The 17,796-nt window shown below is 35.7% G+C and overlaps 1 protein-coding gene and 1 long non-coding RNA gene across 2 annotated transcripts in view; one reads left to right on the forward strand and one right to left on the reverse strand.

Annotated features, from left to right (window-relative positions):
- The window catches only part of ARFGAP3 (ADP ribosylation factor GTPase activating protein 3), a 30,261-nt gene extending 16,430 nt beyond the window's left edge, over positions 1–13,831 (forward strand). The window contains exons 10-16 of the mRNA XM_035310610.1: positions 1,015–1,140; positions 1,779–1,904; positions 5,711–5,848; positions 7,036–7,159; positions 8,220–8,310; positions 11,964–12,085; positions 12,704–13,831. Coding sequence (XP_035166501.1) covers positions 1,015–1,140; positions 1,779–1,904; positions 5,711–5,848; positions 7,036–7,159; positions 8,220–8,310; positions 11,964–12,085; positions 12,704–12,721 — 745 coding nt within the window. The 3' untranslated portion in view covers positions 12,722–13,831. The remainder of the gene's footprint in view (positions 1–1,014; positions 1,141–1,778; positions 1,905–5,710; positions 5,849–7,035; positions 7,160–8,219; positions 8,311–11,963; positions 12,086–12,703) is intronic.
- Positions 2,703–3,744, reverse strand: LOC118156692. Its single transcript, XR_004746387.1, has 2 exons — positions 3,604–3,744; positions 2,703–2,902 (listed from the first exon to the last, which is right to left on the reverse strand). It is a non-coding gene; the product is annotated as an uncharacterized LOC118156692 (long non-coding RNA).
- Positions 13,832–17,796: the final 3,965 nt, after the last annotated feature.

The following is a 17,796-nucleotide window of genomic DNA, read 5'->3' on the forward strand; positions in this document are numbered from 1 at the left end:
AATAAGAAGACATTCCACTAACACATATGAATAATGCAAAATAAATGATAAAATATGCTAAGATTAATACCACAGAAGGTTTTTCTTCTTGAACTTTTCTTTACCCAGTGCTAGTTACCTAGTTCATTTTGTATTCAGTTTGCTACACCAAACAACTTAACCAGTCTCTCTCTCTAAGAGCTTAGGAAACATGCAGGTACTTGGTTTTATTCATATACATTGGGTAAAAGTTTCACTGCTGAAAGCAGGTGGCAACTTAAGTATGACTAGAAACGCCTGCTTAAGTTTTAACTCCTTTATACTGGAGCCGCTTTCACCCTTTCAATGTTTTTGTTGGTGTACTCAAATCTGTTAGTCCATTCTCAATAAATACTCAGGGTATGGTTCTTTGTTCTCACCATTACATTTCTCTGCCAGATGTTTTTGGTTTCTAACATTATCATAGTTGTCATCAAAATTAGATCATTATAGAGTTGGTTATGTACACTTTTACTGTTGTAAATTTTAACACCCTCTCTTAAATGCTAACATACATATTTTTTATAATCCATTAAAGAAATTTCTGAATTTAAATGTAATTATAGTATTACAGGATCACATGGAACTCATGGTACCAAGCTTTTAGGCCTGTAATGTCCTCCATGCTACTTTTGCTCATGTTGTGTCCTCTGCAGAAACAGATGTTCTGTGTGCATCAGAAATATTAATGTATTGTATTATGGATGACACTATTGTAGTAGATCAGAACTGGGTAATTTTGATAATCATTTGGTAGCACATAAAACTGTGATAGTGGGGAGAAAAAAAAAAAAACTTCTAGGTTGACTTAATGGTGATGCAAAACCATGTCTTGAACTGTAATAGTACAATGTTTTATTTTGAAAACTGAAAACAAAACAAACAAAAGCAAACAATGTGATCCTATTAATAATGAATATTTTCAGTAAACATAGAAAACAAAAAACAAAACATAATTAGATACTACTTATTTTCTACCAATATGTTTTGTTCTAGTGTATCATCTTTACGATTGGCCTACAGAGATCTTGATATTAAAACAAAAGAAGAAAAGTTAAATCTGTCTGTTAAGAAGAAAAATGAATTAGAGAGGCTTGGCATGGGATTTGGCAGCAACAGAAGGTATGTGAAGTTCTATAAACTATTTAAGATGCTCTTTGGTTTTATGCAGATATTCTTGATTTTGGTTGGGAATTGAGAAAATATACCGAAGTGTGAAGTGTTATGGAAGCTTAATCATCGAAGATTCTAGTATTTGTTAGGGAAGAGGACAGGACTGCTTCTGATGGATTTAAGTTTTAACCCGCCAGACAGGTGCTAATTTAGATTGCAGATACATGTAGATTTTTTGCTTCTGTTAGCTGACTATGAAAACGGTAGCTGGAATGTTTTTAATTAACAGTACAGACCTAAGTGTAGCTTATCTACTACAAGCCAAAACTCTGAAAAATCAAGACTGTTTAACTGTTGTTGGAAATAGTCTGTGTATTCAGAAGTCTTGTCACTACTTCAGAGAGCTATAGTTGAGCTTTCCAGGGCTTTTTCTTTTGTTTTAAATTCTGTTCTTTCTTAGATGTTTTTATTAAAAAAAAAAAAAAAGAAAAAAGAAAAAAAAAAAAAGAAAAGCTTTTAAAACACTGTAAGAGCTTTGGCATTGTCAGCAGGCTTCAGAAACTAGGTTAGGCCTTTCATTTTGTTTATTTTTTTTAGGGTGTGGACTTTGTCATCTCTTTACGTACTTATTTTCTTCCTGTCTCCAGTGGTATTTCTCACTCAGTCACCTCAGATATGCAGACAATAGAACAGGAAACACCAACAATTGCAAAACCGAAGAAAAAGTACACTGATGAGGTAGAAGACTCTTACTTCTCTTCGTCTAGTTCAAGGTAATGTATCAGCTTTTTGTTTTGGGTGGGGCAGAAGTATATGCACGTTATGTATTCAAATCTATGCAATATATTTGAAACAGGATAAAAACAGAAGGCAATTCCACAGGTTTACATGCATATTATATTTTCAGGTTACATCTGAATCAGGAAAGTTGTGAAATAGTTGAGCCATTTCTGGCTCATTCAGTTTTTCATCTACCAGTACCCCAAGCCCTTCTCTGTGGGGTTGCTCTCTGTCCACTCATCATCCAGTCTATATTCATGTTTGGGATTTCCCTGACCCAGGTGCAGGTCCTTGCACTTGTCCTCATCGAACTTCATGAGGTTTGTATGGGTGTACCTCTCAAGCCTGTTGAGATCCCTCTGGATGGCATCTCTTCCATTCAATGTGAGGAAAAGGAGACACTTTTTCTGAGAAAATAGTCTGAATTATTTGCTATTCATGTGTTTTGTCTTATTCACTGTCTAATACTGTACTATGTTTGCAAAAAGCATTCGTATATAAGCATTCAATGGCCATATCAGGGAATCTAGTGAATTTTTTGACAGAATGACTTCTGATCTTTTTTTGTTTCTTTTGTGGCACTTCGATGTGTCTTCAATGTTGAGTTTAAAATAAAACAAATATCAGTCTGATGCTAGATTTACTGCTGTCTGCATCTTTCTATTACCTAGACACATGCCAAATACAAAAGCATATGTTAGATGAATTGTGTAAATGTCTGCAGTCTTCTTTTGTAGACTTTGTCTTTAAATATAAAATTTAAGCAAAAACTTAGGCTTTTTTTTTTTTTCCTGTCAGAGCACAAATGCAATGCAAACTATGAAATACTGATGTTGGGAAGGAGACAGAAGAGTGCCTAAAGGCATTAATTGGAATGAAACAGCTGTTTCTGGACTGATAGAAACAGATGGTGCTGTTGTAAACTGCATTTTATTAGATGGCTGCCAAGCATTTTATTGGATTGCTGCCAAGGAAACGTGGAAAATTGTACCTAATGTACTGGGTCTGGCTGGGATGTTAACTTTCCCTGCAGCAGCCCATACAGTGCTGCGCTCTGCACTTCTAGCTAGAACAGCAGTGGTATCACGCTGGTGTTGTGTCTGCTGCTGAGCAGTGCTGGCACAGCATCAGGACTCTCTCTAACCCTCCTAGGGGGTGGGCAAAAAAGTGAGAAAGAAACATCGCCAGGGCAGCTGACCTAAACCAACCAAAGGGATATTCCATACCATGTGATGTCACACCCAGCAATAAAAGGTGGAAAAAGGAAGAAGAGGGGAGGGGTGGGTTCTCGTTGCGAAAACATCTGTCTTCCTCCTGAACACCGGCTACGTGCGTTGAGGCCCTGCTTCAAGGACGTGGTCAAGCATAGCTCATTTGTGGGAAGCAGAGAGTAATTTCTTTCCTCTGTTTTTCCACATAGCCTTTACTTGTTTTGTTATTCCCTTTCCCCCTCCCTCTTCCCCTTTCCCTTTTTTCCCTTTAGTTGAATTGTTTAATTAATAATAATATTTCCTTAATAATATATATATATATATATATATATATATATATATATTTTTCTCTTTAATTAAATTATCCTTATCTCAACCTGTGAGTTGTTCTTTCCTTTACTTCTTCCCCTCCTCATCTGAGAAGGGGGAGTGAGAGAGCAGTTGTGGTGTTCAGCTGCCTAGCACAGTAAAACCACCACACCCAATTACTTGTAGATAGGCAAATAGAAACACAGAGGCTTTTATGTCATTACTTTGTTGTGTAATCACTAGTGACTGAATTGCAAATATACCAAGTAAACTAGCAGCAGACTTCTAAAATAAAACATGTATCATCTCAGTGTTCCCCTATTTGTACCTTGAAAATAACTGCTACTGGTCTCAAATGATTTATAAGTCTACTAGCAGACAAATTATGAATTATGGAAGAGGTTTTTTAATGTGTTTCAGATCAATAATTAGTAGATAAATTGACCTAGCTGTTCCTGACTCTTGCTTTTCTAGTTGTAGCAGTGTTAGTATCTAACTGGACTTGATGCACACTTCCATTATCTTTAAAGAAAGTATAAAGTCATGTTGTTGGACTTAGTAAGGTTTATAAGGTGGTTATTGTCTGTTCTTTCAAGCTGTAACTTTGAAATAGAGGCAAAGTAACTTTAGTATCAACTTAGTATATACCAAAAAGAAAATAATCATGTGGGATGTTAGAGTGCTGATACATATCTGTAAACATCTAAATGTTTAAATATATAGAATCAGGCTTATTTAGGTTGGAAAAGACTTTCAAGATCATCAAGTGCAACCATGAGATTCACCTGACAAGTCCCATCACTGAACGATCTCTTACTGCTGTGTCCACAGGGATGGCAACTCTGCCACTTCCCTGGGTAGCCCATTCCAATGCTTGATCACCCTTCCTTTGAAGAAATCCTTCCTATTGTCCAATCTAAACCTCCCTTGATGTAACTTGAGGCTGTTTCCTTTTTTTGTGTGTGCTACGTTTTAAAAAAAAAGTTTATTAACATAACTATGTAACATTTTATTTTTTATTACACGCTGCTTTTTTTTTCCCTTGAATACTGAAGAAGTATTTTTCAAATTTAGGAAAATCTGAAAAGGAAAGATGGAGAACATAAGCCATTTTATTCAAATCAGGTCTTGTAGCCCTTTCCCCATCCTGTGGTTTCGATGGTCATTGTGAGATTTGATTGCTTTGCATCCTACCCCACCTCAACCCTTGTTTGTAATCATGCGTCCATATGGAACTCCTGGAGATCACTGTTGCTTGTTGGTAGGCAAGAATAACAGCCTTGCTACATAATGGCTTCCTCGCAGATTTTTATACTATGCTACAAAAGGAACATAGGACAAGCTCAGCATTCAGGCAAAAGAAAATGACCCTGGTTGTAAGAAAGCATATAGCACCTTGCCGTATTTCTAAGCTGTTATAAGTGAGATTGTCAGCTGAGTGAAGCACTTTGGAAGACAGAACTACTTTCTGATGCTATACCACTTTAGTCTGGGAGTTTCCGCGTTCCTTTTGTTTATTTTACACATCGTGTTGCAATGAAAACAACCTAAGCTCACAGGAGCAGGAGAAGATTTAATTGGTGTAGTGACTTAGTATCAACTTATATCTGTGACTCTTCCTTCAGATTTTCCACCTGTATCCAAAAGGTGGAGAGCGTAAAAAGCCTTTCTTAGCGGAAAAAAATCCCTTCAAGAACCTACCGCAGGTAACATCCACTCTGCGGGGTGGTGAGACTGTGAAATGAGGATTGCATTGCAGTGAGTCTCCTTTGCTCAAAGCACTAAATGTACTTCCCTTTGTCTGTTGGGAAAGAAGGGGAGAGACTCTTTTTGCAGAAGTTCATTCCAGATCTTTGTCTTTACATGTACTGTGGCAGGAGACGGCAAATGAAAATTGTGGTGGCTTTTTTCATAGCTGATACCTTAGTGTGAAATGTCAAGAGCACTAAGCCTATATGAGCAGACTGGCTCATAGAGTTGTCATAATGTGAAAACCTTGCTCACAGGGTCTATCATGAAGTTTTTTCAGGGTTGCTCTTAAATCAAGCAGCTATCTTGACAATGTTTTTTCCCAGTGCTTTGCCTGACACTAAAGAAGATGTAGTATTTCAAAGTAATGAGAACTTTGCTGTGCTGTCTTTGATGGGACAAGACCTTTTGGGCAGTCCACTACACATTCATGACCATATCCAGCCTAAAGAAAGGTTGAACTTTCCAGTTGGTTAAATATAGATAAGAGTTCCTGCTATTTCAATATTTTTTTTCTTCTTTTATTTTAGGTACTATGATTCCTCAGATTTGAAAAGCAACGCTTTCTCTAAATGGGATGACAATTCAGATTCTTTTTGGAAGAAAGAAAATAATAGTAGAGAAGCTGATGTAATGTTAACTTCAAAAAGTACAGGATTTTCAGACAGGTATGCCAAGAAAAGCTAACTGATCTTTGTACAAAAAATCCAAGGATGTTAATAGAATTTGAGTCCTGGTCAGAGTAGTGGGTTTTTTTTTTCAGCCTAGAGTGAGAATTTGGTCATAGCTTTTATCAGCAATCAAGAAACTTACATCCTAGCTGATTTTTTTTTTTTTTTGTAAGCTGACTTTCCTGTTTAGTTTCTTACATTTAAGCACTGTCTGTTTTGCTTATTGCTGTGCATTGTATCTACTGGAGGCAATTTCCAAAGTTTTTCAGCAAAAGAAATAGTAGATAAAAGATGTTGATAGAGCCTCAAGTATTTGTACTGCTTTGAGAATTTGCTTGCTTTACTTGCTTTGTTTGTTGTCTGATTAACTAAGTAGAACCCAGTTACCAAATGAATGAAACTGTAGGGTACTCAGATCTCAGGATTAGGATATTGAGTATGCATGCCAACAGCAGGTCTACTTGTGATGATAAAAGATTAATATCTTTCTTCTAGTGACAACTGTTTTTATCTTTGTAATGAGCTGGAAGGATGTAAGAATATGGGGTTTTGCATACTTCCCTGGCTTATTTGCTTCTGTTCTTATTTAAAAGGGAATTCTTCATTTACCTGTACAGTTCAGTACAAATTTTTACTACAAGCATCGTCTATTGTTTTCTAAAGATTTGACCAGTAATACATACAGCACAAAATTGGTGTTGATGTCCATAGTGCTATTACTTCCTTATTTGAGCATGTTTGTTAATAAATAAATAGTTGAATATCCATGTTTGTTGAGGTAGAAGGAAATTATACTTTGAAGGATGCTGAACATTTTGTACCGTTAGGTTTAAATATGAATTGAGCTTTGGGGTGGGTTTTTTGAGGTTTTGTAGGAATATTCTATTCTTGTTGATATAATTTTGGCTTGCTTTTTAAATGAACTCTAAAAATAAAGATACAGGATTAACGAGTTTCAAATACTGTATATTCATCATCTTGTAAACCTGTCACCGAAGTTTTATTCGTTCCATATCAGATTAATTATCTGAATTTCATTGTCCTATGTTCATACTGATTTAATTTCAACTTCAAAAAAAAACACAAATGCTTCACAAAATGAAGATGATAGTACTTCTTTCTTCATTTTTTGCATTGTTGTGATATAAATGTTACACTGCTAATATGGGTTATTTTTTTCTTAGGCATGCATCTCGTCGTAAGCCTGAATATGAGCCATCTTTAAGCACAGATGAGGCACAAAAAAAATTTGGCAATATAAAAGCAATTTCATCAGACATGTATTTTGGAAGGCAAGATCATGCTGATGTAAGTAGAAAGCAATGATAAGTATTTGTGAATGGGAAAATATTCTTTGGCTCTAGAGCATGGTGTTGTATAAAGTAGTAACCAATAAATGCTAGAAATCTGTAAAATAAATAAATAAAATAGTGAGTTTGTAGAATTTTGTCCATCTGCATGTTTGTTTGATGGAAATGTACCAGTTTGCAATAACTGATAGTTCATTATGTCCTTTCAAGGAGTTACGGCTGCTACTAGGACCTTACCTCCAACATCATTCTTCTCTGACAGAGGTGGTAGGTTATGACTGAGTAATTGTTGTTTTTTGAAAGAAAGAGTCTGATGTTGGACGAAGGTTTACTTCTTCCATTCTAAATAACTAAACCGATGCAAAAAAACTATTGATAGAAGTAGCTGTCCCCTATGTATTTAAGTGGAAACGTTATTACTATTGTAAGACAAATTAAGCACACATTGTTCAGCAAATGGCAAGTTGGATCAGCCTAGAAATAAAAAAAACATAAATATTATTTAGAATTTTGAAGGTAAGGGATCACTTAAAAAAATCTATTTTCAATTAAAAATTCACAATATAAGCAGTGTTGTAATAAATAAATAAATAAATAATTATCATAATTCCCAAGAACTAAGAACTTGCAAAAAGTTTACATAAAAGCATCATGTGATTAGAAAAGTTAACATGATGCTAAACTGGAGTGGTTTTCCCTAATGCTATCTAGCCACTATTTCACATTTTGTGTTGTTATTTTTAATGGTTGAATTGTGCATTGTCCTCTTCATAGTCATCAACGACTGGTTTTAGGGGACCTAATAGTGAATGGGCCTCTCAGTGTTGCAATGGTAAATGCCACACCCTTTGATCCATTCAAAAATGAGCGAAAAGGGCAAGCTCATGCTGCATAGGTTATGTGAAAACTAATGGTAACAGCTTTCAGAATGGTCAACTTAAGATGGATTTGTGTATTTTTAAAACCGAATCTATAATCTCATTGTTAATTATCTGACATAAACTCAAAAGATCAAAACATATGGTTACAATACTTTCTTATTCTCAATTCTTTTCTAGTATGAAGCTAGGGCCCGCCTAGAAAGACTTTCTGGAAGTTCCTCTATAAGTTCATCTGACTTGTTTGAAGATCAGAAAAAACAACCAGCAGGTAGGTACATATTTAACAGAGAGACTCTAGCATGCTGTGGTATACACTCCAGTACTCTGCTTCTAGTCACAGTATCAAAAAGCTATCTGTTTCGGTAACATAACATTTCTTTAAGATAACACCGAGATTCACTATCAGGTAGTCTTAATAAGTTACCATAAGGAACATACGTGTATGTACGTTTGTGTGAAAATAGCTGCAGTAATTGTATTGAATCTAAGAGAATCTTTAGTGAAATGTTAGTGGGCTTGAACTTGCCATATAATCTGTTGCATGGTATACCCATTCATCAGGATATCTGCTTCAAACACTAGTTTTGCCAAATTATTAAGGAAAATTTGTGACTTGTTTGTCAGTTCAAGAGATTTGTTGGAATACCTTATACTGAAGAGTACAGATCATCAGGTTAGGAAGTAGTACTAATTAGACTGACTGAAAGGTAGTGCCTTAGGCTGTTTAAAAAAAAAAAAAAATCTCGTGTTTGCTTCCTAAAACATTTTCTGGATAGTGCAATAACATTAAATAAAAAAGGTAAGAATTACTAGAACGTTTTATTGAGCTGATCAGTTGGGTTTCATTCTCTAACTGGTGAAGAAATCTAGAAAAAGAATTATAGAAGAACTTAAAACCTCTGTACGTAATTAAATAAATAGGCTGGAAAAGCAAACAATATGTAGCATCTGTGGAAAACGTGGAGGAAAAAAAATGTGACTGTTCAGTTTCAATCCCCTGAAAGCAAGTTTTGATTAAAAAACATTGGCTAGTAGAGAAATAACTCCTGTTACCAGTTATTTAAGCTGGGTTTTAGTCAATTTAAAATTTAATTAAAAAAAAAACCACCATTCAAAAAAAAAAAAAAAAAAAGGAAAGAAAAAGTCAAGGAGAGGAGGAAACAAAATAGGAATTGCAGCATTTTTTTTAATCTAGCTGAAAGAATATTGCAGCATGGTGTCATACCTGCGCTTAAAAAATGGTGTAGGGGAAAAAAGAAACGTTGTTTCTTTCTGAATTTGTAAACTATAATATTTTCAATACTATATGTCTAAATATTAGAGAGTAGTACTTCCTTTTTATTTTTTACATATACATTATTTTATATGGAATTATATTTTCCTTCCAGTTTGTGTAGTCTGTGTGGGGTTTTTACACGGTAGTTAATAATGGAATGGGAAAAGGTAAATACAACTTAAATGTGGGGCAAATTGTGTTAGTGTTTTACATATATATTCTTTTTAGCAGGTTAAACTTAACTAGAATTTCAACTATATTGTGTCATTTCAAAATAGGCTGTAAATATCCTTACTCAGAATGTGGAATTTGAGGCTTCTGTAGCATATATGTATATATATGCTGTACATACATGTGTATATATATGAATGTGCCTTTCTGTGTGCACGTGATAATTCTGACCATATTCTGAATAAGGGTACTTATATAAAGCTTAATTTATGCACAATTTTTCATTACTGATCACCTTAGGGCTTGTGGAATACAGATGTATATAAAGAAATTAAAAATATTTTCCTACGTTTCAAGGTAAGTTACTGTGACTGGCAACCATGTTACATAGTCCAACAGTAAATTTGAAGTAATATTACGAAGACCAAATTCTGAGTAAATTTCCTGGGCTTTTACTTGTCTGAAATGGTAACCAGGAAATAATATACCAGGAATTAACAGTTTTTGTGTTCTAAATTCACATTCTGTTCAGGCTATAGGATTTGCCTTACCTGCATGTTTTTCCTGTTCTAACCCCTGTTTTTTTTTTTTAAGATGACCATTCTTTGAGAAATTTTACTGCACTGATAGCTTGTCTGGTGTCTGATGGCCAAGGCCATCATCAGTTCCATAAAATGAACATAATCAGGAGACCAGTGGTTGGCAAAAAATATGCTGCTGTAATTCTGGAGTCCTTGCCAGTATAAAATGTGCTTTGAAACTAAAGTTGTTTTCATGAGATATTACATTGGAACAGTTTCAGGGTATCTGCCCTTATATAGAACGCTGTAGGATCTATTTACCAAAATGAGAAAACTGCAAGAAAAAGCCTTTACTTTGGATTATTTTTAGGTGTATTGCTTATAAAAGATGGCATGTCAGATAGATAACTTCTAGATGCTGATTTTTGAAGGAAATCACAAGAAATTTTTTTTTCCTATATAATTTACAAGAAGTTTTTCAGATAACTATACAAAACTAGAAACAGGAGAAAATTCATTTGGTTGAGAAAAGAATAGAGCTTTACTCAGCTTACTTATACCTGGTTTATTATTATTATTATTATTTCTATTATTAGTACTTTAATTACAAAAATGCTGAAGTGTTTGTTAAATGGAATGGATCATAAAGACAATTACAATTCATAAATAGGGATATCTCCTTAATAATGAGGCTTTGAATAATAATTTTGAAAAGAATCTACAGACAAGTGTGCCCATCCTACTAGCTGCTTTAGAGAATGGGGTGGGAAGCTCACTGACAACAGTGTGTCTTTCACTATGAACCAGCCATTTAGTTTACTCAGATCACTCTAGCCACAGTAATGTGTGTTTCAGCCTGCTCTTAACCTTAAAAACCTTAAATATACCTTAAATTGCAATGAAAAGTGGAGCTGCAGGTCTCCCTTGGAAGAAAAAAAGAAAAAAGGCAGTCAGAATATAGTAATGCAGTCAAAAGGAGTTACAGTTCAGAAGAGTGCAGTGTCTGTGGTTGGATGAGCTTGTGTGCTCATCACAAGAAGTGTTCTTGACTGATTCTGACTGTTCTGTTTGACTTTACAAGAAGTGTTCTGACTGATCGTGACTACCAGTTGACTGCATGCCTGAAGTAGGGCTACAGATTGCAGTCTCTGTTTTGAAAATGTTTTGCTTTGGTATGCTTCCTATCAGGAACTTCATTTATTTCCAAGGTGATAGTTCTGCAGTACTCTTTCATTGCCATTTGTGTCCTTTACAACATCAAGCATTTAGTTTATTTCCAAATAGTTTGCAGGATTCAGGCATGCCAGTAATTCTTTTCACTAATGAGTGGTTTATTGTAACTGTTAGCGTGTTAATACTTACAATGCAGTTAGTTTTTAAACACCTTTGCCATCTGTTATTTTTGGGCCTGTACTTCTTATAATAGCAGTAGAGGTAATAACTCACTGGCCAAAAACCTACGTTGTTTTAAGGAAGGGTGGATTGTCAGCTTTGTTTTGGAGTCTTAATCTTGCTATGTAAATGACCTTGACTATAATTCAATGGAATTTTCCAAGCCTTTGATGTAGTAATGCAAAATATGTATGTACAGCAAGCAAATGACCATATGCACACAAATAGGGTTCATTACTTTAGCTACCAGTGAAATGCATTCATCTTTAAATTGCAACATAAGAACAGCTTTTGAAGATACAAGACAAATGTCAGTGCAGCAGGTTGAAAATGCAGGGTAAATCATCTATTATCCAAACATAATTAGCTCAGCTGGGAATACAAAGTGTAGAAAATGACAGGGTGGGTAGAAATATGAGCAAATAAAAAAAAATAAAAGCAAAATTGATTTAAGAAATGTGAGATTTAGGTCGACTGTTTTTATAGTGATTATCTTCATGGGGGAAGAAAAAAGAGACTGCTTTTTACAGAAAGTTTTCTTCATGTGTATTCTTCCTTTAGGAAGCTACAATATTACAAATGTCTTGCCTTCAGCTCCTGATATAGCCCAGTTTAAACAAGGAGTGAAATCAGTGGCTGGAAAGCTTTCTGTACTTGCTAATGGAGTCATGACATCTATACAGGTTAGTAAAAAAAATAATGATTTATTACACATCGGTTAAATTATTTTTATAGGGATTTAGCGTCATAGATCTTCCTAATGATTCACTGGCAGGAAAAGAATGAATTTGGTTTTGAGTTTTATAGACCTGTTATGATAGACAGTAGATGTTTATCTTTGTAAAAGTAAATCTGCAGCTGATAGCTCACCTTAGAATGTCTTTTTGTTTTTTCCTTACAAAGTTTTTTTTCTTAGAATCTAAACAAATTCTATCATGGGAAGTTACTTGCTCTCATATTATTGTTATAGTTCCTAGCTCTTGTACTGGTTCTTGAACTGATTTGACAGTAATACCTTAGATCCATATTTGTGCACACAATTAATACATCCTGTTCTAAATAGTGTAAAGCTTGCCTCCAGTTTGCATTTCCCATATGAGGGAAGTGGGAGCTCTTGTATGTTTTAAAGTGAGGCTAATTATCCCACAGTTGAGCTGTAAGCTTCAGTTCTTTGAAACAATGGTCAATTTTTGTAAAGACTTTAATAATTATGCTACTATTTATTGTACAAATGTAAACTAATTTATTTTAATGGAAAAAATACTCATGCCTTTTTTTTTTTTTTTTTTTTGCATTTCTAGGATCGATATGGCTCATAACATCTTGTATATCAATTAAGTACACTAAAGAAGAATTTCGTTCTGGATACACAAGTAATCACACCGCTGATTTGAATGAAGGTTGCCTTAAGACTGTTGATGTTTTCAGTTGTTCTAGCATATTTGTTACGGAGCTTTCTGTTTCAGCCTCTCTTTACTGCTATTTCATCTTTACAGAGCAGAATTCTTGTAGAAACTTGTTACATTGAATATGCTTTTTTTTTTTTCTCGGTTACAGTCTTGTATTTCTCTTAGTGACCTTAACGTTAGATGTTGGGATCTGTCTTTTATTACTGTTTTTGGCTGTGAGACAGAAGAGAAAGAAGGATGAACGCGTGCTTTGAAAATGAGACTTTGTAATAGAAACCTCTGTGCAGTTGCATCCTTAGTTGCCAGACGTAACTTGTCTTCTGACTGTCCTATGAAATGCAGAGAAAATTTAGATTAAGCATATACTGAGATGGTATTTAGTGGTCTGTAGCAAAATATAGAATTAAATTAAACCTGTGCTTTTCAGGAGGAAGAAGCTCTTGCTGTCATAAATTGATGTGCATTAAAATGATGGGGACTTCCTACTAGAAAATGTTATGCTCAATGTGAAGTATAAAGGAGAGAAGATACCTGGTATATTGAATAATAGATTTCATCTTGTCATGGGAACAATCTATTTATTCCTAGTTTTGAAAGTTATAAGAAAAAATGCAATATAGAATCCTTAAGTGCTTTAAAAATAATCTGTATTGTGTACAAATTGAAAAAAAAAAAAAAAAGGAAAACATATAAAGGGCCTAATATAGAGTGGTTAGTAAAAAAAAAAAAACAACACTTGTTAAAATGTTTAGAACAATCTTAGTTTTTTTTTATAAATTATGAAGTATTGAATGAGAAAATCTAGTGGGGCTGTGTTTTAGACAGTCTAGATTTTCATCTAGATTGACATCTTCTATAAAAATAATAAGGCCTTAAAGAAAAATCCTCACAAGCAAGAATGAGCTCAAGCTAATTCTGTTCTGTAACTTTATTTCTTAATTCAAATTTGTAAACTGCTGATATCTAATAAAAAAACAATTGATATAAACCATTTTTTAAAATTAAATTTATATGTGCAGATGCCAGTCTCCAGCTGTCTAAATACTGCCATCTGTTTTCTGTCTATACAATGATCTGGTAAAATTAGCCTCTAATTTCAATTAGTGAAACTACCTTTCTTATTAAATTGATATTGCGGTTTAGAAATCAAAGCACTAAGAGTGGGATAGAAAAGCAAGCTACTGTATTGAAATACTATGTGGAAATACAGTTCACATAGTGTAGCTGTATTTCTTTTTTTGTGCTTCTTATATCTAACTCTCACTTCTGGTAACTTTCTGTTGTGGCTTTTAATAGAATCGTAATATATCCTGAGTTGGAAAAGACCAGCAAGGGTCATGGAGTCAATCTCCTGGCTCTACACAGGACCACCCAAAACCAGACCCTATGTCTGAGAGTGTTGTCCAAATGCTTCTTGAACTCTGGCAGGCTTGGTGCTGTGACCACTGCCCTGGAGAGCCTGTCCCAGTGCCTGAGCACCTCTGGGTGCAGAATCTTTTTGTAACACCCAGTCTGACCCTCCCCTGTCGTGAGGAAGCTGCAGGCCACCATGAGGCTTCCCCCTCAGTCTTCTCTGGGTTGAACAAACCAAGTGTTCTCAGCCACTTCTCACATGTCTTCCTCTCTAGACCCTTCTCTATCTTTGTAGCCCTCCTTTGGACGCTCTAACAGTGTGTCCTTCTTACGCTGTGGTGTCCCAAACTGCACACAGTACTTGAGGTAAGGCCTCACCAGCGCAGAACAGAGCAGGACAGTCACTTCCCTTGACTGACTAGCAATGCCATGACTGATGCACCCCAGGACACAGCTGGCCCTCCTGGCTGCCAGGGCACAAGTTGCTGTTGACCAGAACCCTCAGGCTTCTTTCTGTGGGACTGCAGCCCCAGACTCCAACCTCTTGTCAGCCTGTGACTGGGGGAGGAGGTGATGCTGCTACAAGTGTCATAGATTTTAGAACAGATGATAAAAGTATATATTAGGCCTGGAAGTGGAAGTTGGCATTGGTAATCAGCTGCATTTTGTTTCAGTTGCTCTTCCCTTAATCTTCTGTTAACACCATTGCACATCTTGCTTTTCAAAGCTGGAACTGAATGACAGCAGCAGCGAGTCTGAATCATTAAACTTCCCTCTTCTCCTGAAAGAATATATCTCTCCGCATATAAGGGGAGGGGAAAGCAGATTATTTAATACCTGACATTTCAGAGAGTTTATTTCTGTATATTAAACTGCAAGGGTTAGAAAAATGTTTAAAGGTAGTTGTTAGAACACCAGAGCCAGCAATAACTCAGTACAAAGACCTGTTCTGTTTGATGCAGATGTACTGTCCTTCCATGAATAAACAGTGAAGGGGAATCTTGTTACCATCTGTTTCTCTTGCTTCTCTTTGCAAAATGAGAAATACTCAATTTTGTCATTCTGGTCTGTTTAGCATCAATTTGCTTCTTTGGGAGTGGCATTTCCAGAGCCACTTGCATGCTGATTTCAACTTTTTGTTTTAGAAAGATTTTGTAGTATGAGTTGCCTGAGTGACTCCATAGCATAGGAGTTTGTAAACATTACTTTAGCTGCATACATTTTAACATTGCTCCTGTCATGCTCTTGAGTCGAAGTCTATCTGTCATTGTAAATCAAGGCTGAAGCTGTAGACCATATAAAAAAGGTTATGTTCCATTTTTAAGGACTTCTACGCAAAATAGCATGTTTTGCATATGTAACTCATGCATGTGAGACTGGATTCTCTTTGATCAGTTATGGCCAAACCAGTGTCCTACAGACCTGCTCACAGCTTCAAAGACAAACAGCAGTACTGCCTTTGCCTTCTTACAAGTTCAGCTACAATGGTCAGAGTACATTACTTCCAATTTTGACGCTTTCATTTTTAATTTGCTCATAGCCTCTTTTTTAAAAATCTTCAAAAGGAACCTAGCAATGTAAGCAATTCCCACACGAAGCAATATGATTTCATGGTTCATTTTAGACTTCGATTTCTGAGATATATTCCCTTTACATAGTAAGCATTATTGTTGTACCAAGATGTGAAAATAGAGAAGTATAGCCCTGAGGAAGCCTTGTGTTGTTTGTATCCTGTTTGCAAACCATGCAAGAATAGTTCTGCATCCACTCTGTGAGACTCTTACGGGTCTCACAGAGTCTTCAGTAGCCCCACGGTTTTTAGAGAGAAAAGAAGGAAAGGATCAGTACTTGGAAATTCTCTCCACCTTCAACTTTGCTTGCTGCTCCATACTCAAGCTCTACAGCTCTTCTTTAGATAAGTAGCTTTGGATTTTGTGTGGTTAGTCTTACCTTCCAATTCTTTTTGGTTGTCTTTAAGAGCTCTTACGAGATCTTGAAAGTAGCTATTTCTGTACCTTACAAGTACAAATCAGTTACCTACTTACATCTATTGCTGTTTGAGAAGTCTTACCTAGCCTGTTTGCGATCTGCAACACCAAAAGGTGCAGATCTTTGTAGTGCTGTATCATTAATCACATACACAAGGACATCTAAAGTACCTACAAGTGGGCGCCTGGACTGGGCTACTCTATCTTTAGCAGTAAGGTATCTACTCCCCAGCATTTGTACTGAAACTCCATATGTTTACAGCAAGGATGTTTTCTCTTAGTTGGGAGATTGGTATGGTGTTCCTTGATGAAGGGTGGAGAAAATAAGTGTTGTTGACGGGCTGGTTTGAGAAGGCATAAAACAGGAGTGTCCATAAGGTGCAGACAATGTGGGGTGGGTAAGCAGGAGGGAGGTTTGGTGATGGGAACATGGAGATCCTACACTGCAGGATCCTGTAGTATGAAAATAGAGGATTCTGCTGTCTGAAGTTTGTAAGTCACGTTCTTAATTGATTAATCAAATTATGAGTCAGTCAATACAACAGCATTTATATCTGTATTTATGTTGATGGGGTATTATCTTGTTTTCTATAGCTGAAATGATTATCTCCTTAGGGAGAATAACATGGTATACAGTGCTTTGAGGCCTGCTCATGGAAAAGCTTGATCAGAAATGCTATATATACCAGAATGAAATTATATTGATGAACATGTAGTTGTTCTGTTACTTTACCTCCACTCAAAGGTTTGCACATAGAAAGGGAAGATGCTAATACAGTAATGTTGCTAGAAGCTCCTTTTTCACTATCTGTAAAGACCAGCTACACAATAAATCATGTGACCACAGCAGGAAAAGACATAGGACCTATTACTGAATATTAAGAAAGGGGAAGGAAATTGAGGTTGCTAGTGTTTTCTTAAAGAAAGATTTAATTTGTTATCCAGATGTACTTGTTCCTGAAATCTACACAGTCTCTGAATAAGCAGTAGATTCTGTCAATAGGCAGCCCATGAAGCTCACAGTGCTTGATATAATACTTTCAACTCTGCATAGTAATCCCTTTGAGAAACTGATTTAGAGCTGGATTTTTAATGTAGAGTGGCCAGCTATTGAAAAGGCACCTGCTCTCCTTTTCCGTTTTCTTGTTGTATGGGTATAAATTTCTACGTTGCTTTCTGGTAATACAAAATGTGCTCATCATGTCTCCTGTTTCCTGTTTATCTCAAAATTACTTGGTGCTGTAATGATTCATGACTGATACAATTGCAAATGTGAGTAATGCTGGGAGATGCAGAATCATTAGTAAGGTGCTTCTGAGATGCACAATTTGTGGTAGGTTTGACAGTGTGGAAGTGAATAAGGCTGTATTTTATTGATAACTGTCTGGACTGCATATATTTTCCAGTCCACATTTGCAGCTACTTGTTTTCAATACCTGAAGATAGCTGCTGTGTAAAGATAAATGCCACCCTTTTCCCTCTCCGATGCATGCTAACATCAGAAAACACAGGAAATGCAAAGCTGTAGGTGAATTTTCTAGATGGAGTCTTAATTCAGACCAAACATCCACTGAGGAGGAGTGAGGTTTTTAATACCTGATAGCAACAGGGAAAAACTGATATAAAACTGAAAGCTGGTATGGT

This window comes from Oxyura jamaicensis, chromosome 1 (assembly GCF_011077185.1).
Source record: "Oxyura jamaicensis isolate SHBP4307 breed ruddy duck chromosome 1, BPBGC_Ojam_1.0, whole genome shotgun sequence".
Classification (NCBI taxonomy): domain Eukaryota; kingdom Metazoa; phylum Chordata; class Aves; order Anseriformes; family Anatidae; genus Oxyura; species Oxyura jamaicensis.